This window comes from Stegostoma tigrinum, chromosome 1, assembly GCF_030684315.1.
Source record: "Stegostoma tigrinum isolate sSteTig4 chromosome 1, sSteTig4.hap1, whole genome shotgun sequence".
In the NCBI taxonomy this organism is placed as follows: Eukaryota; Metazoa; Chordata; class Chondrichthyes; order Orectolobiformes; family Stegostomatidae; genus Stegostoma; species Stegostoma tigrinum.
Window position 1 is genome coordinate 62,192,678 of NC_081354.1, and position 22,710 is coordinate 62,215,387.

General features: G+C 39.6%; 1 protein-coding gene and 1 long non-coding RNA gene across 5 annotated transcripts in view; both read right to left on the reverse strand.

Moving 5' to 3' along the window:
* The window catches only part of LOC125455178 (uncharacterized), an 89,505-nt gene extending 88,521 nt beyond the window's left edge, over positions 1-984 (reverse strand). Inside the window, exon 1 of the long non-coding RNA XR_007248174.2 lies at positions 730-984. This is a non-coding gene — a long non-coding RNA (uncharacterized LOC125455178). The remainder of the gene's footprint in view (positions 1-729) is intronic.
* A 756-nt stretch (positions 985-1,740) lies between these two features.
* pitx2 (paired-like homeodomain 2) lies at positions 1,741-22,321 on the reverse strand. Of its 4 annotated transcripts, none has more exons than XM_048551576.2 (5): positions 22,266-22,321; positions 16,949-17,008; positions 15,621-15,755; positions 5,122-5,327; positions 1,741-3,338 (listed from the first exon to the last, which is right to left on the reverse strand). In XM_048551576.2, exons 2-5 carry the CDS (start codon positions 16,983-16,985, stop codon positions 2,775-2,777), a joined length of 942 nt encoding a protein of 313 aa, XP_048407533.1. In that variant the 5' UTR covers positions 16,986-17,008; positions 22,266-22,321; the 3' UTR covers positions 1,741-2,774. The 4 variants fall into 4 exon arrangements, with proteins under 4 accessions (XP_048407533.1, XP_048406672.1, XP_048408424.1 ...); XM_048550715.2 differs by lacking the exon at positions 22,266-22,321 and adding an exon at positions 19,616-19,849; XM_048552467.2 differs by lacking the exon at positions 22,266-22,321 and having other exon boundaries at positions 1,742-3,338; positions 16,951-16,967.
* Positions 22,322-22,710: the final 389 nt, after the last annotated feature.

The window sequence follows — 22,710 nt, forward strand, 5'->3', positions numbered from 1 at the left end:
GGATAAAAAAGGGATCAGTTCAAAATCGTTGTTTAGCAAAATCGGTTTATATTGCTCTGCGATTGTTATAATCAATACATTTTTGATCATCCGCACAGAAAATAATCGCTAATTTTTATTCGCTTCAGAATGAGTGGGGAAGGTGCCCGCATTGTTACCGCGTTCAAAAAAAAGACTGCCGATCTCACCCGACATATTTCCACAGGAATTTACATTTCTCTCACCCACGGAAGGACAAGCCGTTGGCAAGAAAACCGTGTCTGAATCACATAGGCTATTCAGGAAAACGTCCAAATCGCTCGTGATAGACATAATTTGAGAAACGTAGTTGAATGTACACTCAAAGCGCCAAAGCGAGCTCCGTTCGACTTGAATGCACACGTTTCTGTTTTCGACGTAAAGTGGCCTGGGCGACGTGGCGCCAAAAATAGAAACGATTTTCTAAACTTCCCAGATTTCGCTTTAAACTTCTATTTCATCCATCTCGTTGATTTGTTTTTTCATTCCTGTTTTCCCTGTGGAATTTCTGCTAGGTTTTGTCACATTTTAAAAAGAAATTAATTCTGCTCACAGACTTTGAACATCCAGATTGAAGTTAACGCTTCAGTCTGACTGCCATTTTAATCTGTTACTGACTTCAATTTTATATGTACACACTGTGTGTGTGTGTGTGTGTGTGTGTGTAAGATATAAACACTTACGAAATGACCCAAACTGAGGTAGACAAACCTGCAATCGGGCTTTTGGTTCGCATCTCGGTCTCAATAGTTTGTGATGTGTCCAAAGGCACCTCATGAAAAGCGCATGTTGATATTTTTGGAGCACTTCAGTAAATTGGCATTGCATTAATCATCCCCAGGGCTTTGAATGGCAAAGATCTCCCAATCCACAAAACTGTCTGCGTCAGTGCTGATGAAAACTGAGCTGGAAGGTGTACTCGTCTCTTTGTCTTTGCTCCCATGAATGTCATGCTGCTTTGGAGAGTTTTCATATACCGTGTCTCATAAAATGTTAAATCATCTTTGATCTCAGTTTTAAGTGGTGTCATAAAGTTCACACGTCTACCAGGGGAGGTTGCTATTTTAATGCAAACTTTAAAGGCAGGTTTTTCGTTTTTAAAAAACTTATTTGATTTTGCAGAACATATTTTCTTGCATAAGTCCAATAAAAAAACACTTCCTTTACCGATCTTTATGCCTGTTCTTTTATTTAACAAAAACACGCATTGTCTTTTCATGTTTCATGTAGCGCACCCCCATCCGAATCAAATCATCTGATGGGTATACTACTGTATAATTTATCTTCATTTGCACTCTCATTATAGACTCTACACGACATAATCCTGTACGATTTAATGTGCAAACAGGCCTCGCACATGAGAATGCTAGATCAACATTATTAATAACCAAACACAAACTGTCTGACCTTTAATAAGGTAACATAAGCCTAATAAAGTCATCGAAAATGCAATCTGACCTTTGAACCCGTGATTTTGAAAATGTATTCTGCTGATAACGTATTTCAAAAAAAAAACAAAAACAAACACAATCCCGACCTGATGTTGGTTATGACCTGCAAACGTTGTGTACTTCTCTAAAATAAGATTTTTGGACAGCAATTATTCTGGTTCACTTCTGCAAATTTCAGTGATGTCATCACAATCTTTCAGCGAACTAACTTCATCGCGCTGATCGTCTTCATTATAATTTTATGTCAGCGATATTTTGGGGGTGTATTCGTTTATTTCATTTGTTCGGTAATGTATTCATTCCTAAAATATTCCCTGGCAGCGCATTGACCAGATAACCCGACTTGATAAACAGTATGGGGGCTCCTTGGAATCAGCATATTGCTTGCAGCCGGCGGTTAACACGTCAGCGATGGCAATGGACTGGTGTTAGTGATGAGTGTGTTACAAATGTTAAATCAAGATTTGATTTCTGTGTCAGCATTGCAAAGAATAGAGGGTAGTGACAGACAACGTTTTTTGTGTGTCCACACCCCTCACCCCAAAGTTGTACTTATTTGGATTAAACACGTCAACATAAAAACAATCCAATTAGACAAAATGGTTTTACGGTATATTTTTCATTCTGGGTGAGCACAATGCTTCATTTCTTTTTAGCTGCAAAAGAAACACAATGCCATTTCCCATTGTATACACAGGAGAAGTTGTACATGATTTTTTTAGGAACATTACTGAATCTTACAACCAGAGTTACTAGTCCCAAAACTGATATCCACACAGACTTTTAATAATAATATTAATTAATAATAGACAGTGTTAGAAACATACAAGGGTTGCAGTTAGTATATACATTCCCTCGCTTTTAAGCGGAAAAATCCTTCAAGCTTCCGCGTGACATGCTGTTTTTTATGTAACTCCAAAAACACTGGCGTGATATTACTAACAATTGCTTTTATAAAATTAATTTGACATTTCGATATATACACATCCGTTCCGCCAAACGTTTCCTTTTTTTTATCACAATGCTGAACTTAAAAATAACAAGCTTATATAGTGTATTAATAAAGGTGATATCCAGTCAAATAGTCGAGAATATTTCTTTTAACGGTCAAGCGTCCCTTTATCTGATGAAAAATATTTGCAAACAGGGTGTCAAGGGAGGAAATAATGCTTGCGCTATTCCCTTAAATGGGAAAGGCGGCTCTGTGGGGTTAGCTACACAGGTTCAGTGGTTTCGTCGGTAGTGCCCATTCTATTTTAAATTATTTCTTGGAGTTCATCAGTCTGAGAAGTTGCATCTGATTCCTCACACGGGCCTGTCTACAGCATACTGGCAGGCGCTCAAGTTAGACGCTGGGTTCTGAACACTGGCGTATCCGAAACTTGAATGCTGCTTGGCTTTGAGTCTAAGGCTGGCCAAGCTGGAATTGCAAGTGTCTCTATAGACGTAGGGCGGGGTTGGCGGAGCATAGGGACAGGTTGCTGATGGGACGGCGGAGTTCAGGGACGGGCTGCTTAGGTTGTTCAAGTTATTGAGACTGTTGAGGCCGGAGCCTGGGACCCCGGTCACTGCAGAAGGGACCATGCTAGATGACATGCTCATGGAGGAGATGGAATTGGGAGAGGAGAACATGGCCTGAGAGGAGAGAGGATTCACGTTCATTGAGTTGAAGAAAGGAAAGCTCTTGGTGGAGAGCGAAGCCGATGTCAAGCCTTTGGCGGCCCAGTTGTTGTAGGAGTAGCCCGTGTACATGTCATCGTAGGGTTGCATCAGGCCATTGAACTGAGGACCAAAGCCGCTCTTGCAAAGTTCCGCTTGTTGGTTGCGTTCCCTCTTCCTCCACTTGGCCCTGCGGTTTTTAAACCAAACCTGAGGAGAAAACAACAAGCAAAGCTTTCAGAAACTTGCAAAGAAAGTGAGGATTCGGAACTACTGATCTAAATAAGCCGTGTGCATTTACATATTAAGGTAAAACGCACATGAACTGGGTCCAATTACTTTTTCCACTTCGGCAGCGAACATGGTTTATCCTTTTGGGGGCTAATAAATCAGTCAGCTAGATCTGTGGTTTCTCAATCAGTGAGGGAAGTCACAAACATTTGGTCTAACGGATATTTAAAAATGTAATCGGCACTTAATGCAAATACGCCTCACAACCAACCCATTGAGCACTTTAATGGGAAACACAATTTCTGCAAATATAAACTACACCATGAATGATGGTGGGGTATTTAATCGCCGAATGAATAAACCAGCGATTTCAGTCTGATGTTCTTCAGTAACACCTTCACCTGACCATTTATCAGAGATTTCAGGCAGATTATTAAGAAGACGGTGTTAGTATGGTCAGGTTTACCAAAATATCCACTTGCAGGAAGCACACAGGATCAGGAAATGGGGCGAAAAAAGCTACCAGACGTTGTATTGTGAAATGGGTCCTTTAGTGTGTTTTATCCTTGGTGAGGAACACGCTGTGGGAGTAAACTAAGCAGTGTGACATACACGAGTCCAAAACATAGTGAGCTGAAATAATTGTTTGAATCTGTTTAAACTCTTTGATTGCGATACAATCGATTATGAATGCTGTGATCACAGGGCCTGCTGTTTCTCACACTGTTTGTCATTTGAAAGGACTTGCAGATTAATAATTTAGACATAAGCGTAGCAAGAACATTAAGTACAGTGCGAAAGTAACAGCTAAAATTCCACTCGCTCTGTGTCGAATGATGCGTTAATGCGCTCGGAAACATACGCCAAATGGAAAACACATTACTCTTCAGTGCTGTGCTCTTTCCAAGACAGAACTTAGAAAAATCGTTGTGAATGTATTCGGAACTGACCTTAGTCCAATACACTACTTAGATGACACATGGGGTCTGTTTTTGTTTTATATGCTGTAGCCAAATGACCAACTGCGCAATGTTTCGTTGTCACATAGACAGGAATTCCACGTCACTTAGTTCATAAAGATCCCCCACTGACACGCGAAATTCACGGATTTCTACAGAGGTGTGTGTCATAAATGATTGTGAGCTACTTTGCACAAATAACTTTTTTATGTCTATCTATCTACCTAGCCATGCATCCGTCCCCGTGAAGGAGTTAATTGGAGCCTAATGAACCAGGTCAAACATAAGGAAAACTCCTTCTTTTCCACAGTCCTTGGAATCCACATTCAGCACATGGAGTGTCCGCAGCCGCAGAGACATTTGTGTATTGGGATGTGAACTCAGACAGATATCACAATAGCCTGTTAACCGACTTTGTTTACACAACTGGTGTTCTACATCGACAAACTAATGTCAAATTAGCAAGCGGCATTGTATTTTAGTGCAAAATAAACATCGCGCTTTCATTTCGAAAGAACATGACATGGGATATTTTATACTAAGCAATATTGCAAGATATTTGCCTATCTCCCTATTTAATGGATGCTATTAAGGGGCGCCGGAAGGATTTGATTGTGACAAACTCTTGCGGAGTCTACAATTCAAGGAAAGTGATCAGTTCACACAATTTTAGTAAGGATTGTACTGTGACAACAAGTTTGGTTCAGATTTCCTCGTCAAAAATTACAGAGGATGTAAAATACAGTCATTTGTTTGTTAATAACTAAGGGAATACAATGGGAACGTACTGTAAATTAACCTACCCGTACTCTAGCTTCAGTTAAATTGGTCCAAACTGCAATCTCTTCCCTGGTCGACATGTCTGGGTAGCGATTTCTCTGGAAAGTTGCCTCCAGTTCTTGTAGCTGCTGGCTGGTAAAATGTGTCCTCTGGCGCCTTTGTCTCTTTTTCTTTGATGGATCGTCTGTATTCGTGTCATCATTTTTACTTTGCTGATTTTTTTCTTTTTCTGTGGGCAAAAGCAAAACGGCAGTGACTTCCCTACTTGTTTCATTGGGAGTTAAATAGCACTTTACCCACCTGAGAAAGGTAGGCGCTAAGGAGAAACAGTATTCAACTTTACGAAAGTACCTTTGAATACATAAAACATTGCAAATTTAAATTGCAGCAACTCACAATGAGGTAGCTACATTAACTATCTACTTCACTTCTAAAGGACAACCGTAATGTGTTCATTGCATCATGCATTTAATTTGGGCATGTGTAGTATTAAAAACACCGACTCTGATGAAGAAACATAAATTACATGTGCAATTTATTTTCTTTTCTAAATTTACAGTCGTGTTTTTCAACAATGTTCATTTCGTTGTAAATGAAAATCATCTTTCCTTGTACATAATCATTAAAATATTAATAGAACACCTTTAGATTGGAATAATTAATATTCAGTACGCCTGATACATATATAAACAATAATTCACATAATCAGAAACAGACCAACTTGTAAGTATAGAATGCGCACATTTTATATATTATCTCATACAGAATGGCGAATGATTGCTGATGCTAAAAGGCATTGCATACTATTTTCTCTCTAAGGCGCAATAAAAGCAATGCCATAAAAAGAAAGTGGCACAATGTCGGCCTGGGAATGAAATCGATGAGGTGTTATGTGGGTGAAAAAGGCCTTACCTCCTGTGTCAGGGCTGGAGGTGTCCGATAAAGTGTGAACCTCGAGCCGGTGCTTCGGCTCGCTCGTTCGTACCGGTTGCAAACCCGAAGCCATGGTTAATGCAGTCTGATCCCGCACCAATTTATTGCCGCTGCTGCTGTTTCTAAGGTGTTCCAAAGTCAACGGATCTTTTGCACTGTTCATCTATAAACAAATATAAGCAGCCGGGCGACGTTTCCAAAGAGGATTAAATTTCCTTGCAGCCCACCTCACACTAAAAAAAAGTCCAAAGGGGAATGGAATGATCAAGGGGTGTGGTGATCCAGGAACTGTTGTGCACAAACCTTCAATAAATTGTTGTACAGCACTTCTTTAAATTGCGCTTTCGAGCTGCTGTCTTCATTAAATCAAAATGTACCAGAGGAGAAGAATGAGGTTGCAATGAATGAATGGTTCCGGGCTGACACTGTGTGTATGTGTGTCCGACTTATAGGGATGGGTGACTGCAGATAAGGATCCCCTGGCTGTCGCTGCTCCTGCCGCAGACGCGCTCCCTGTTCCACCAGCGGCTTTAAGAGCGGAGCCGCCTCTGATAACCTCCAGCGTTCCTCCTCCCCGCCAGCCTCCGCCTCCGGCATGTCACTCGAAATGATTGACGTCCCTGTCCGGCCGGTAAACAGCGCGAGTGGGCGGGGGTCTCGCCGAAAGCTTTGGACGTCACTGAACCAATCAGAGAGGAGGCACGAAGCGCACTCCGCCCACCTGTCTGTGACGACACCAGTGCGGGGGTCCGGTAGGCGGGGGAGCCCAGAATGCACCTGGAGCTTCGGCTGTGCCCCAGCGAGATGAGAGAGTAGCACCAGGGACCTACAGCCCTAATAGCACGTTATCAGTGTCACTTAAAGTCCGTACCGCCCCGTTCTTTTAATTAATTAATAATAACAACCACCTTATAATAGCACGGAATATATTTAGAATACGGAAATTAATATCACACCAGTTAACAAGAGCAGTTTACGGCAATTGCCGACAGCTCCACGGATCAAACACCAATATTACTTAATTTTTTCGTTTGCTGTGTAACAGATCAAACTGGTGCTAGATTATTGCGTTTCTTAGAAAGTTGATGTTCGATTCAAATGCGCCAATTCTCCCCATTCCTTAATCATTAAATTTACTCCCTTTCCCTGATGGGCACCATACTTTTTGACAAATTTATCGAATAACAATAGTCGTTGAGGGTGGGGGAGAGGTAGGTGGCATCGTTTATGACTCTGTTATTGCTGAGCATTTTGAGCGTGTTTCCAATGTTTCAATTCGTCCTCAAGATAGATTGGTAACATTAATAACGATCTAAAGTTTAACGTGACATGTCACCCATACTGAAAATACATATCTCTTTCGAACGTGTAGTATTTGCCTTTTCGTTGGAAGACACATTCAGCATTATTTATATACTTCATACGTTGTTAATATTCAGCTAGCGAGTTTTGAGAAGATTTGTAGCTTAGGTCGAGGTTCTGGATGTGAGTTTGCTCGTTGAGCTGGAAGGTTAGTTTTCTGACGTTTCGTCACCATTCTAGCTAACATCATCAGTGAGCCTCCGATGAAGCGCTGGTGTTATGTCCCGCTTTCTATTTATCTGTTTACCCAAGGAAACCTAACCAGATAAATAGAAAGCGGGACATAACACCAGCGCTTCATCGAAGGCTCACTGATGATTTACCTAGAATGGTGACGAAACGTCTGAAAACTAACCTTCCAGCTCAGCGAGCAAACTCACATCCAGAATATTCAGCTTATTAATAAGACAACAATATTTTCTATAGCTGTAATTGCGCTCCTTTCCTAACTTACAGATCTGTGTCACATCGGTATATCTTCATTGCGATGCAGTGTTAGCAATCGTCCGGAAGGCAGAAAGAAACGAAATACAAATCTACAATTGAATAATTGTAGTTTGCATTGAATTTTTAAGGTTGATTCCACGCATGGGTTGTTATGCAAGGGCAATGTCAATTCAAAGGAGGAACTTCAAGCGGGGCTACTCTTCTTCATAACTAGCGTAATTTAGCGCATAAACAATAAGATTAAATTGTTAGGTTTTGTTTATAAGTAGGATGGATATTGAAAACATGCAGCAGATTGGTTCGCATCTGAAGGACAAAGATAGGTCAACGTTTCTGGTCTAACTCTTGATAGATTATTTCAATCCAGAGCTAACCAGCCTGTGATATACTCGCAGCATTTTTTGCTTGTATTGCAGATCTCTAGTACGCAATTTATTTTCTAATTTTCCATTCTAATGTTCAAATAACATCGACAACAGGCTTAAAGAAAATGAAACTGAAATAGTCGTGAAATCTTTCATCCACGCGAATCACTTAAAATAAATTATACACTATTTTGTATACGTTAAAACGTAAGAGTTTTAAGTTGTTTAAAAAGAAAGCCAGGAAAAAGACGAATATGTGTTTATTTTGTTTTAGAATATGAGACATTTCAAATGCCTGGTGGTTTTTGATTGCTGTTCTCCGTCAATAAATCAAACAGGTTTGGATCTCAACAGTGCTGGTTGCTAAAATTATTTGAAATTTGAAATGACAGGAGCTGAGGACACATCAATTTCGGAGGCGTCTTGTTCTGTTAGATTTGGTCCAGAGGTGACTCTTAGCCACGTTTGACTCAATAAACTAAACAGATTCGCTTTATAACTGCTAACTCTAAAGCCTAAAAGCTCTTTCCTTGATTAACCTGGCTCCCGAATACTGCTGATGAGGCTAATAACGAAGGATTTGTAGTGACACGAGGGCTATGACACTTCGCGCGCTCAATATCTCGCGAAAGCTGCAAAACAAACTACAAAAAAAATCTCCGCGAAAAATGTTTGGATGCTCTTTCTATCTGAAAGATTATCATTAATCATCATTCTGTTCGTTAACTGCTTCTAAAGAATGTCTATCCCTGAGATTTGGCAAAGATTCTGCCCCGCAGAACCGCGTGAGTTATGATGGAGAGAATGCTCTTAAATTTGTAGTGGTTTTTAATCTGATAAGACTCTAATTTGCTTAAGTCTTTTAAATAGGCTTTAAACGGGTTCTGACAGTTTTCTTATTGAATTTCTTCTAATTCCCAAATGATCATAAAGTACTGACGTAAAGTAAATATTTCCTTTCTCGGGCGCTGAGTGTGACCGAGAACGAAATGAACCAGTCCTTAGGCCGAAAACCTGTGAATAAACAGCACAACCTGGCTCGGGACTTAACATTGGATTATCATTACCTCCTTGAATTCAAGTGGCTTTGACTGTTAAAATTAATAATAAAATTAGAGCTGAGTTCTAGACCGGAAGATGATGGAGATCAGACTTTAATGCCAATTTTCTGAAGTTGGTCGCTGTTATTGATTTAGGAGGTTGAGAAATTCTCAGCTTTACTCCATATTGTAAGAGAGAAGGAAGATGTAGATACAATTTATTTTTTTGTTTTGTGTTTCATTATTGAGAAACTTTGTTAACGTTCTTAGTGACGCACCGTAACCCCCCTTTTCAATTCACTTCGATGACATTAATTCCGATAGGCTGACCTTCATCGTTTCCTTGATGGGCTCTAGCCTTGGTTTTTGCCTGTTTTCCCTTCACGCATTCATGCATATCACGACATTGGACCAAGAAAAGGGCCAGTTTTTTTTTCCCCCAGGCGCATTAAGCAATGATTTTACGGGCACGACAGGAACCAGTACATTTCTTTCTCAATCATGGAGCTTCACCGAGTATTTACCGCTGTGCGGAAATGCCGTCACACATTGGGAAAGGACTTCGATGTGGACAGATTGATCCAGAAAAAAAAAGCCTATGCGTAAAACTTAACGCGTCTTTAGAGGGAGGGATGAAGAGTATTCAACAGGGTTTGGTTTAATACATAAATTTAAAGGAAGGTTTGTTCTCGAAAACAAAACAATTCGCGATGTGGACATTGACTTTTTGAGCGGAGGATGCCCAGCCATATTTGGAAATACATGAAATCTATTCCCCATCACATGAATGAAGTCATGTTGACTCCTAGCATAACATTGAACGGCCAAGCCCCACAGATGAATTTAAGACATTCCAATGGCACCCGCGGATTAAAAGCAGGAAAGCCATTTACACTGCCATAGGAATCCACTTAACTTTACAGATTTCAAAAGCCTAGTTTAAACCACTTGCAAGGCCCCAACTTCCCCTCCAGGAGTATACGTTTCAGACGCATATTAACGTTTGAGTTTCTTATATTTGCTGTTGGAAACGTCTATCATAAAGTGTGTGCATTATCCAGCACCAGTCTGATTCAGACTCGGGTATAATTTAAGAACATACCAGCTCATAGCTGAATGAGCCCAACAAGTTTACAGCAGTAGGGCATCGCCTCAATCCCGTTCCGACTCGTGCAATAATTTCCTGGGTCAAGCCCTATTGCCTGAAGGACAGTAACTACTTTTAACCCCGATTAGAGTCTCGCTTGTTTGTCAAGGACTGTTAGGATTTGTATATGTTTCAAACTTTTAAGATTGGGTTTCTCCTCCAGACTGGGCAGATTGGTTGCAAGGTTCGCCCGGTGAAGGATGGAATGGAAACGGCGCGTTTGGGAGACTGATGGCCGTTGGTTTTCTTGTGAAAACTGCGAAAACATTTTCCTTTGCAACCTGCTTCCCAGTTTACCTGTTCACTTGCAATCTCCCTTCACCAACAAGCAGGGAGACACCCCGCGGATTGTACAAATGCTATTAAAATGGACGGCAAAAACTCGCCCAGTTCATTTGATTAAAGGTCTGCGAGTCTTTTTTTATGGTTGAAAATTGGGGAGCCAACCTTCAGCATTAGTTGCTATGGTTACCGTAAATCACATAAACCAAAAAAAAGACCGGCCTATAATCTGAGCTGAAGCTTTGATTTCCCTGGTGAAATAATATTTAAAAAGCCTGTCAGCTGACAAAACAACCTTATTAATTTTCGACGGCTAAGAAGATAAAGGCAAAGAGTTTTTCGTTTAAAAATGTGTCTTCAAACAACCGTGCAAAATATTGATAAAATGGTCCATGTCTTTAAATTTGTCATTCCGGAATTATTAATAGCGCTGTGCGCTACCGATCATGTTGTTAATATACAGCAACATTTAGGAACTAATATTCAAATTCTTAATGGATTCATGAATGCACATAAATAGTCAGAAACAAAAAAAAATTGTTTTTGTTGTTGTTGTTGTGTGTCTGTTTGCATGTATGAGGATTAGAGCTGTAAAATTTTGAATACAACAGAGTCCAGCATCAAAGATTGGATTCTATGCTGGTCCATTTCCTTGACAGCACAAGATGGCTATATTCAACGCAGACTGCTTTGGCATGTGTAAAATTTTCTGACTCTTTTTTCAACCCACAATTTGAGGACATCTACTGATTACTTTTGAAAATTGTACTTGGCAGGTGACAATTCAGAAAAGCACCACATTATTTCATTCACTCCCTCTCTATATATAAACAATCAGTTCACATCTTTTCCATGATGTCTAACCTGAAAGCATGCCAAATCAAATGTCAGTTGTAACGTTTTCTTTTCACAATGTATCCTGGCACCTGGAATAACAATATATGGTGTGTCTATTGTTGCCAGAATCTCGATATGACAGTTTTACATATTTATGCTCTCTACTATAAAGTGGCACTAAATGAAAAAGTATGCATTTTCCTGTTGAATTATTTGGTAGTTCCAATTTTAAAAAAATAATTGGGAGCTCGAGGAAAGACGGGAGGCATCAACGCAATAATTTGTATTTTACTTAGTTTCTCTACCAAAATAAAGCACAGCCAGACATAGAACATTTCGGTTTTCAAACAAAATTTGACATAAAGTCACGTGAGGAGTTGATGGAGCCAATGACCAAATGTCCGATAAAAGAGCTAACTTTCAAGGAGTGTCTTAAAGGAGAAGAGAGAGGTGGGGAAGTTTTGGGAGACAAATACAGTGTTTAGTGTATAGGCTGCTGAAGGCGTGTTCACTCATGAGGTGGTGAATACAATCATGCATGCATAAGTGCCTGGACATAAAGGATTACACATGAGAGCAGCTTTAGGGCTTGGGAATATTACAGAAAATATGAAAGGGCAAGGCCATTGAGGTGAGTATTTAAAAAAGGAGCATTTTAGAACTGATTCATTCTTGACCACCAGACAATGCAGATTAGTGACCATGGGATGGGTGAAGGGGCATGAGGTATGGAGGGTGGGTAAGGGGAGGCTGGGAGGTGTGAGGGAGGTTAACAAGATGGTGAAAGTAAGAACACATGCAGCAGAGCTTAGGATAACCTCGAGTTACAAAGCGTACAAGACGGTATTAGTCAAGAATGCACTGCAACAGCAGCATGAGTGAAGGAGCAACAGCGGATCAGCTGAACGGACAGGAGTCAGTTGATGACATAATGGAGGACATTTAAAATTTTAGTGATGGTATTGACATCTGGTGCGTATGTCATGTTCAAATCAGGTATAGAAGCAAGGTTGTGAACAGTCTTGTTTACACTCAGACAGTTAGTGGAGAGAGGAATGGAGTTAGTAGCTAGATAATGTGATGGCAAGCAAAGACAATGGCTTCCTTTCTGTCAATGTTTCATTGAAGGAAACGTCTCACCTAATACCGCATTGTGCACAAGGAATTTGATAATTGAGAGACACTGGAGGGATTGAAATAAGTGATAATGAGGCAGTGTTGGGTGTCATCGTTTTATATTTAGATACTGAAACTATATTTGGGTGACAAGTGTTCGGGTGCTGCTAAGAGTAACATGTGAGTGAGCAATAGAAAGTGGCTAAGATATTGTAGGTGATTCTCTAGCTATGACTTGATGGTTGGGAATGAAACCAATGAAGTGCAGTAACATACAGTTAGATTATAATGCAGAAGCTTTGGAGAAGGATTGTGAGATTAACTATATTGAAGGCTGCAGTCGGGTTTGGTAAGAGAGGAAGGAGTAGTTTAAAAAGTTGAGCTATTTGTGATTTTGGTAAGACTTCTTTTGATACTGTGGCAGGGGTAGAAATCTGTTTGTGAGGAATCAAAGCTGGAGATTGGGGGTAGTTGAGCATGTATTTACGAGCTGAAAACACATTCTAGGATTTTGTTGAGAAATGGCATGTCTTAGGCTGATTTTTTTTAATATTGAGCGTTTAATGAACAAAATATGATTGAAAAAAAACATATCCAAAACATGCATTGTTCTTTGTGCCTATACATAAAAGGGATCACAAAACTCTTCTCAAATCAAAATTCTGGAATAAAAAAAAGAAATTAAACTGCACATCTGATCCATCAACTGTACATTCATTTTAGGGCTTTGAGCTATTGAATTAAGATGTTTGAAGGATTGTGATACGGTTGCTGGTTTTGGTTGTATTTGCACATATACATTAGAAGATTACTTCCAGAACTTGTAGTCTGTTAAGTGGATAAATTGGTGCTGTTTGGGCAGATTTGTGCTTGTTTTGTTTTCTTATACCTTGGGTTTGTTGTCTTTTTCCTATGTTGGATTACTGAGTATTCTCCAAGATGAAGAGCCATTAATTACCCATTCAGTCAATATTAGGAAGACGACAAAGCTTTTTACAAAGGATTAAGAAGATATCAAATTGTTCCATTAGTATATTCCTACTCACGAATAAGCTTTCATTATACATTTAGTTTTCCCTGGAGTCAATCTAACAACTGCTGCATATATTACACAGACTGTACAAAACAGATAGACAGTAAACAGATCTTAAAGGGAAATAAACTTTCTTTCATTGATATTTGACAAATTTCTTTTTCTTTCCCGTCTCCCTGGCACCCATACACACGGAGGATTAGCAGTACAATAATGCGTTTCTCTAGCGTAAGAACCGCTTTACTCTTCACCTGAAACATACTGCCAAATTCTAGTTAAAACACTTCCCCATTGAACATTTTGTATCTTAAAATACGGCTAGTTCCATTCCGATCATTGGGTTGCCGAAGTGAACAAATAATAATCTTTAACACTGCCAACAGGAATTGCAACAAAAATTGCGCTTTCAGGAAGAACCGAAATATATAAAAAGTGTTCGCAATTCATAGGGCTACGCTAGATAGAGAAACCACCTCGAAATTTATTTTGCATTTAGAATTATTGTGCGCCGAGCCTGCATGTAATAAGTATTACGGAATATAACATATAGATTTCCAGACATTACTTGGCATCCTCAATGTAACCTGAACATTTAAATGGTGTTGAATCAGCTGAATGGTAAATTTGGCCATGAATCTGTTTAACATTTTCCTATTACTTTTAAGAAATTACTTTAAAAAAACTTAAAGTACTTTTTTAAAAATTGTGCAGTAGAACACTGAGTAGAAATCTGGAGGGTGTCGAAATCTTTTAGGCAACACCACACAAAGAAATATACTGTGGAATAAATCAAACCCTCAAAGTCTTTTCTGATCACATTTAAAAAAGCAAATCACAGAATAAAGCATTTGCAACCCTAACAGCATTTGAAAGGGATGCCGCGCACTATTATCGCATTTATTATTTGATCCATTTTGCTTAAAGACTGATCGCTTACATCATAGATTTTTGTGAAACGGAGTGCGTTTAAAAGGCATCTATCGGCACACGGGTCTCATGAAGGGTTGGGTTGCAATTAGAAAACTGGATAAAATCTGATAAACTTAGGTCAAACGGTAACTAATAGTGTATTATACTCCAACAGTTGCCAATAAAATAAATACTGTTCTGAACACTAAAGAAACTTTCAATTTAAAACCTTGAGTCAGAGCGTAGAAACGAATTTCCTCGCACAGCTTTATGTCTTAAACCGAAAAGGTAAATCGGGTTAAACGTATTTTTGCAGATTATGGGACAATGCCCTGTTGCCACATCCACACCCGGTAAACTGCAGCGCATAAAGAACTATTAACGTGAGATGAAGAAAGCAATTTTAAGTGATAAAAAAAAGCTTTTATAAAGTCGACGAATTTTCTTCAGCCTAGCGTTTTGTTTCAAAACATGAATACAAAAATTAAGTATTTTTTTCCGTAAAGCCCAGCTTGTACCCATGCGGATGTGTACTGCTCTAACTAATAAAAATGCATGTTTGTAGATTATTTCCACCTTTTAAAGTAGGTAAATGTACAAGAATTTGTCTTTTAAAAAAGCAAAGAGCCAAACAGAAATAATATTCAATATTTGATTTTCTGCTATTTTATGAACGGATTTACTGCTGAGTCAAATATAAATTATTCAAAAACAGGAAAAATATATTTTCAAGTTGACTTATTTAAATTGCATTGAATTTGTTGCTTGTAAGGAACATGGAAACGAGGGGTTCTCATAGCAAACTGAACCTATTCAATAATGATACACTTTGCCTTTTGTACAGTAGAGGGCGCTCTAACACAAAGATTAGGGTAAGTGATGTATTGTAAGGATTACTTCTGTCTAGGTTAGAGGATGTAGTGGAATTCTATTGCAAGGTTTAAAGCAGTGAACAATAATAGCCACATCATTATCCGATGGATGACAAAAATACTTCAAGACTTTAGAATCGGAGATTTTAATATACAGTAGACTGTTTTGTTTTGCCTACCATGCGAATCCAGGCGATGTCTCAGGAATTTGCTGTCTTTTCTACTGTTTCCAGCTTCAGTTACCGAACTTAATTCAGACTTTCGCATTTCTGTGTCTTTCGCAAATAAATATTCCACAGCAGAGGGCTGCGAGGCTGAGAGGGAAACAGATAAGCGAAGCTCACATCATCTGTTAATTGTCAGATAGGTACATAAACGCAATAAGAAAGTTCTGATAGGCCTTGTGGTTCTCGACGATTTCAAACATTACCGAGTCTAGATCCGTTGAGTCTCGTCAACGCCGTCTCTCAGATCGTCATGTTTTACAATTTAAAATCCATCAGAAAGCGTGGGCACCGTCAATGAGTCCTTGCAAAACATATTTTTAATATTTGCTGCAAGGTTCTTACATAATTCAGATAATAGCTAACAGTTTGGGCAGGCGGCGCTGATGTAAGATTAAGAAAGTACACTGATAGGTTTAGAGATAGAGAAATGGCAAGTTTAAATAATAACCTTTCATTTTGCTATGTTTTCTGCATAGACTTATTGAAACTGCATTTTTAAAGGCAAACGTTTGTGTCGAATTATTCTTATGGGATGATGTTAAAAAAGTGTGAACATATTCGATTTTAAAAGAGCATTCACTTTTCTACAAATTGCGATGTCACATATTCTGGCCTGTGTGCGTGTCATTTGCTCCTTCTGAAGTCATTGCGCAATTCCAGCTGGGCGCAGAAGGAGTGAATCTTCAAGCTTATAAGAAGGATAAAAATATGAGACGTCTATTCATTCACTTCTCAACCTCTTCGTTCTGCCACAAGCAGCTCCTGCTCTGTCCCTCGCTGCCCACTTCACTCATGTCAGCCATGACATCATCAGCAGGCGTCCCCACTAAACAGTTTTTATCTTGGCGTTTTGTAGAATTTCACAAGCCCAACTCTTAAATCAATGTTCCTTAAAACATCTTGTCGGCATTTACTGCAAAAGTATGCATTTGTTACTTTCTATAATGTTGTATTTGTATCAAGGTTTTATTTTTGTCCTTTCCATTAAGAATTGCATCACTATTTATGTTGATTCGGGGACACGACCGTCCTTGATTACAGCTGATATTTGCTTCATAATATATATTTTTATCGACAATAACCAAAGTGAAAAAAAAAACTTTCTGCGGATGGTAGTGTCAGACGATGAATCAAGGAGAAATGAGCTCTAGTGCCTTACACGGGAATGAATTATGTCTAAACTCAATTTCACTGCGTGTCAGTTATGCATAGTTTAAAGTTTCGACAAGAAAATATTAATCGACTACATCTTTGAGGAGGAGGAGAATATTTTTACTCACACAATTCGACGCAGTGTTTACGGCAGTTGGAATCCATAATGCCGCCGGTCAATAGTTTACCTGGAGAGAGTTGAACAAGGATTCCTATCAGAATCAACGTAATTCTGTCAGATACGAAGGCAAACGTTGCTACAATAGTTATAATTTCAGCAATATGAAAATTCAGGATCTGGATACGGAAAGGGACAACCAGGGCAAAAAAAAGGAAATTATCACCCTAGGTTCAGAACCAGACCGAGATAGGTAACAGTGCTTTTATTTCTCTATTTCAATAGCGACTGATTCATAAAGAACGCGGTCATTTGAATTTGCAAACTATCAAGCAGTGAACATACAGGGTCCTTTGTTCGATTTGTTTTCTATATTTCCAACGTGCATTTCATTAAAAATAGACAACAATCAACACAGTTTTAGTTCATATATATAGGGTGTACGAATTGAAGAAATGGTCTTAAGTCGAATCTATAATTCTGTCTTTGTGCGTGATGAAATTGCTTTGCTGATCTTTTTCTAACCTTGAGCTGTACTTAAAATGTACCAGAGAACAGCAATTTTATAACACTTTCCGCAAGAAACGCGGATTCCTGGCAGCCGACGTCCCGTGATCAATCTCATCCCAAATCCGAGCGATTTCACACGATTTAATCTGTTTCTTGTTTTCTAAACTATAGGCGCAGGCACGGCGGCCGCAAGTGCCAAAGTGCGACAGTTTGCCTGCTGGATATTTAGTGATTCCGCAGTAAAATCACAGGATTAGTGTCTGATTGAGATGTCTGTCGGTGGGATATTACAAAATTCATTATCAGAGCGGTGGACTAACTCGATATGAAGTAACACAGATGGGATTTTATTAGTCCATGGCTTCAAATGTTTGCTTATGATAATTTCTTTAAAAATTTGCATGTCATCATCATGGTAATCGTTTTTTTTGCTGCTTTTCAAATCTATCTGGATCTAAACTATCTCCCTTGCAACAGTGCTGGCTTTGCTACGTTGCCGAGTAGGAATAATTTGCCAAATAATATGACAGGAGCACCAAAATTAAAGGTAACATGGTCTTATATATTTTCAGTGAAATTCGATGCATTTCCACGCAATTACTTTTGCTTTTCAACAAGTTAAATTTCTAGCTTAGTAATTACTGTCGCACTTGGCGCCCGAAAGACTCGAAAAATTAGCTTTGACTATGCAAACTGTGTTATACACCGAACACAGTTTGATAAAATAGTAAACAACGTTGAGATATACGGTCATGGCAAGAGGTATAATTATTAAACTAACATTTTACGTGGCGGAACAAAATGTAACTGAGGCCGCATATTTTCCAATTACTTAAAAGCCTAGCGTTGTGCCAAATACCATTATAAACAAATGATACATCACGGTATTCTTTCCTTTTATTTCAACTTTGGTAAGGTCCAGCCATTAAGACTGAAAATCTGGCACTTCTGAACCGCTAATATAACCGCATTTATCTCTCGCTCGTTAATCACGGTGAAATGCGCACCTCATGGGTCAAGTGCATTGTTTTTAAAAGAAAAGGCTAGGGTCGCCTCAGTATCCGCCATATATTAACTTCCAACATTTCTCCTTGCATTAACTGTAAAAATGTGATCACCCTCACGCTCCTTCGCGTTTTCATATTTCTGAATTCAACAACATCCGCATCACTGTTGGTCCTGAGACTAGAGAACTGGTCGCGTTGCAAATACAGATCTCGTGTCCTATTATGTGCAAAGTGTGATTGCAAATGACAGGTCAACCAATTGCTGCCGATTGGGCTTTTCGGCGTTTGGTTGCACTATTAGATAGTGATTTGTCAGGTTTAAAACGCATAAGTGAAATCAGGTGAGAGCGAAAGTTAGGGTGTCATACCAATTATTACATGCCGCCAAAAAAGTCATTTTAAGATCAAAATGACAAATAATCAATGGTAATGATTAAAACTGTTTTAATATAAATTAGGACTTGATCATTGCAATGGACAAATGATCTGACTTTATGAACGTACATTTCACAGCAATGGTGCACAAGCGCGTAAAATGCACCTGGCAAAGTCACCGTTTTTCGATCAGCAAGCATAACCCACAAGCAACTTTGAAGAAGGCCTGATTTCAGAGGTACAGTAACTACAGTATTGAAATAACCAGGCCCACCTTACACTTGGTTGCAAAAAGACAAGGCAGGCCTGTCTACCATGATTCCACACCACACCCCCCTTCTCTCCACTTCAACTGCTCTCCTGTCGCTGTTGCTCGTCTGTGAGTTCACAGAAGCTCTGTGACATTTTCCCAAAGTTCGCACTTTCTTTACTAAAACAACATGACCAGGAGAAAGAAACAAAAAGAAACAAGAGTCGCAGAATCTTACCGACAGCAGCCACTGGGGGACAGGATAGCTGTGAACAGAAAGACGCATCTTTCTTAAAACTACGCTCTTCTTTCCCCGCCACCCCCTTCCTGTCCCATACTGTAGCTGTACAGAGGGCAGGGGCAGCCGCAAAGTGAACCCGTAGAGCTAATTACTTATTTGACTGTGCGAGGATATGTAGAGAGCAGTAAAATGGTTATCAGAGCTACAAATCACACACACACGGGGCGCCGGCAAAGTGGAACGAATTCTCAGACTTGCATTATCTCACATCCGAAGAAGGGTGACTCGACTTACCAGACAGAAGCTGAGAGTTTCGGATTTTGGTGCGTGGGGTTCTCTGCTTTGTAGCAGCCCTACAGACGGCAGATGCAAGCTTGAAAGATTATACAAAATAAAATCATCTAACGCTTCCGCTTGATCCGCTTATGTTTCTCTCTCTCCCTCTCTCTCTCTCTCTCTCGAGATTCTTTAGGATCTGTTTCTCTGTCTATTTTGGAAAGACGTGACGTCAGGAAAGATTCCAATATATCGCAGGAAGAGAGAGAGAGAGGGAGTGGGAAACTGAGCCTGTGGGAGTTTAGACCTAAATCCTCAAAACAGCAGAGCGCTTCGCTCTTGTTAGATCCCACTTTTTAAAGAAAGGTGCAGTAAACCCTTTCACCGCACAATTCGCAGGCCATTCAAAGCGTACCTGGACATTCGTTTGAGCATCAAAGTTTCTTTTAGAACATAAGTGGCGGAGACAGGAATCCAGCCGTTTTGTTTAATAGTAATTGAACATAAAATAACACAACATTGGGGTTTTGTTTAAAAGGCGCCTCTGGTTGCTTCTAAATGAGCTACCCCACCTCCCCCCAATTTGTTTAGCACCACACAGACATCTCAATGCGTGGTGTAATCTAATTCATATATTGCAGTTTAACTCAATGTCCGTAGCGATGTGCGCAGTTGGAATGATAACGACCTAAAATAAATATAACGTTTGGAATAAATTACATTGCATGTTCTTTTGGAAGACCAATAGTAGAGACTCCGGGAAAAAGTTCGCCGTTACCTCGCCTGCCACGTAGATTTTGTTTTACCTCAATGCTGCGCGTATTGACTTAATCTGTCAGTAAATACAAGTGATTGACAATCCCAACATCAGGATTCTGGGGATAAGAAGTATGCAATTGACCAGGTACGATTTTCTTTCGACAGCTGGGAGCAGATGGGCAGAACAATTACTTTGAGAATGATCCTTTCCTATAAATGTCCAGACCTAAGCGTGGAATGTTGTAACTCGCCTGTACATTACAAAGGAACGTGTGTGTATGGGTGTGTGTGTGTGTGTGTGTGTGTAAGGGTGGGGGTTGGTGGCATATGAAAATGTACTTTTCCTGATTTCTCTAAAGAACGAATTTTAGCAACATTTCAGACTGTTTTAATTCTTATTAGTATTCTCCACCAGGACTATAGAGTGGAAAAAAGAACTGTACACCGAATTATAGCATCGTTCCGGGAACAGCACAGAGGTAATGAAGGGCGTCTTATTGATAGCGAGGATGTTTGGAATGTTTCACAACAAAAAAAATGCGAATAAATGATATTGTTGAAGCATCTTCGATAAAACCGAAATAGGAACAAAAATGAGTTCTTTAATTGAAGCAACTTAATTACCATTGCTTAGTTAGATCGGGATGTACAGCGGCCACAGAGTTTTATAATCTTGGTGATTTTTGTTTTCTCTTGTTTTCTCACTGACCAGATATCCCGCCATTCTGTCCATACGGGTTTCATTCGATTCGCCCGTGCAGCTTAAGTGAGCATCTGTTGTAAAATGCAAATGTACCACAGAGAAACATAAGATACAGAATGCTTCTCATTCGGATCTCGAGTGTGTCGAAGAAGCTATACATACGTTTCGCTGCCTTAATCCTTCTTTTACATTTTTAGTCATACCCCCATTAAACAACTAATTAATGCCTTTAATCACCAGAGGATAAAACATTAGACAGGCCGCTGGAGGAAAGGGGATTTCTGGTAAAGCTAGACATCCCAACATAATTAGGGCCAGTAAAATTGTGACGCTTTATGCACCCTTTTCAAACATGGACCACTACCTTTCTCCTAGAGGTACAAAACCAGAAGTCGCCGAAATAAAAGGTCTTCATGCTACGTACTGAAAATGGTACTAAACCAGCAGCATTGTTCATTTGAGCTCCTTATAGTTCTCCCTCCTACAATCGCCCCCCCTCCCCACCTCACAAACCCCGCCCGAGTTAAATACGCGTATATTTACGGTTATGTTTTCACCAAGAGACGCTTCGCCAATTGTTAAGCACAAATTGCGGAAAATAGTAACTTTCTTGGATTAAGCTCCGTTCTGAAGCTAAATCCGCCTGCATTTTCATGGATCTCACGGTTTTACATTGATGGATATTTCAACTTCTGAAGCAAATTCCATTAAAATCCAACAGAATAATCATTGTAGCCAAGACGGTGGCGCACTACTATAACCCTGCAAATATTGTCTGAATAAATCACCGCGCATCAAACTCCAGCGCCCTAAAAAACATGCTGCTTTAGATTTATCACTGATTTTCTGAACACAGAAAGCGAGCAAGAGAGGGGTCTTCAAATACACATTTGCTATTGCCTTATAGTAAATCATTTCAAACTGGATAATAAAGCTCAGGTTCAAAATTATTCTTCCGGAACGCCCTCGGTTTACATAACGGAAACCTGAGCCTGTCAAGTCCATCGGTACACAGCATAATTCATTAATGTTTAAAAATCGAAATACTCCCGATTGATCTACATTGTTCCCAACATCTTTTTGCCCCCCACAGCTAACAAGGATGCTCAGTATCATTGGCGTGCCGCCGCATTGCAAAATTTAAAAAAAAGAGGAACTCTGGAGAACCGCAAATATTCCGCATTTTCTGTTAAATTGAGGATTTACCTTCATCAGGAGACCTCAGAAGAGATTCTTTCTCAAGGAGAAAGTGCAGAGGAATCCGCCAACTTCAGAAAAGACTGGGGATGTGAGATATGCAGCCTCGAGGGGTAGCGATCAAACCCTTTCATTTGAAGGAGTTATCGATTTGCTGTGTTGTCATCTTTGGCGACGCAAAGGACACTTGAAAAGAATTTCTGATAGGACTCTCCGAGGGACGAGGTGACCCGGCGTCTCACGAAATTCTTAATTACCATATCAACTACTCAAAACATGTATCTTCTGACAAGGATGGAGCTGGAAGTTATTAATGTTCCGTTTTCCCTTATTCAAATGAAACTTTATATTCTTTTGCATTTGACAAGTTTCAGCAGATATACATACATTATGTGCTACCACGCTGGCAACTCTTCTGAGAGGGTGCGCACTGTCGCTCAGTCCACTGTCTATA

Coding starts and splice junctions, on each gene's coding strand:
- pitx2 (XM_048549878.2), bottom strand. CDS start 6,194: ATGAACAGTGCAAAAGATCCGTTGACTTTGGAACACCTTAGAAACAGC. Junction 5,328..6,010: donor CTCCAGCCCTGACACAGGAG/GTAAGGCCTTTT, acceptor TTTTGCCCACAG/AAAAAGAAAAAAATCAGCAA. Junction 3,339..5,121: donor TAACTGAAGCTAGAGTACGG/GTAGGTTAATTT, acceptor TTTTCTCCTCAG/GTTTGGTTTAAAAACCGCAG.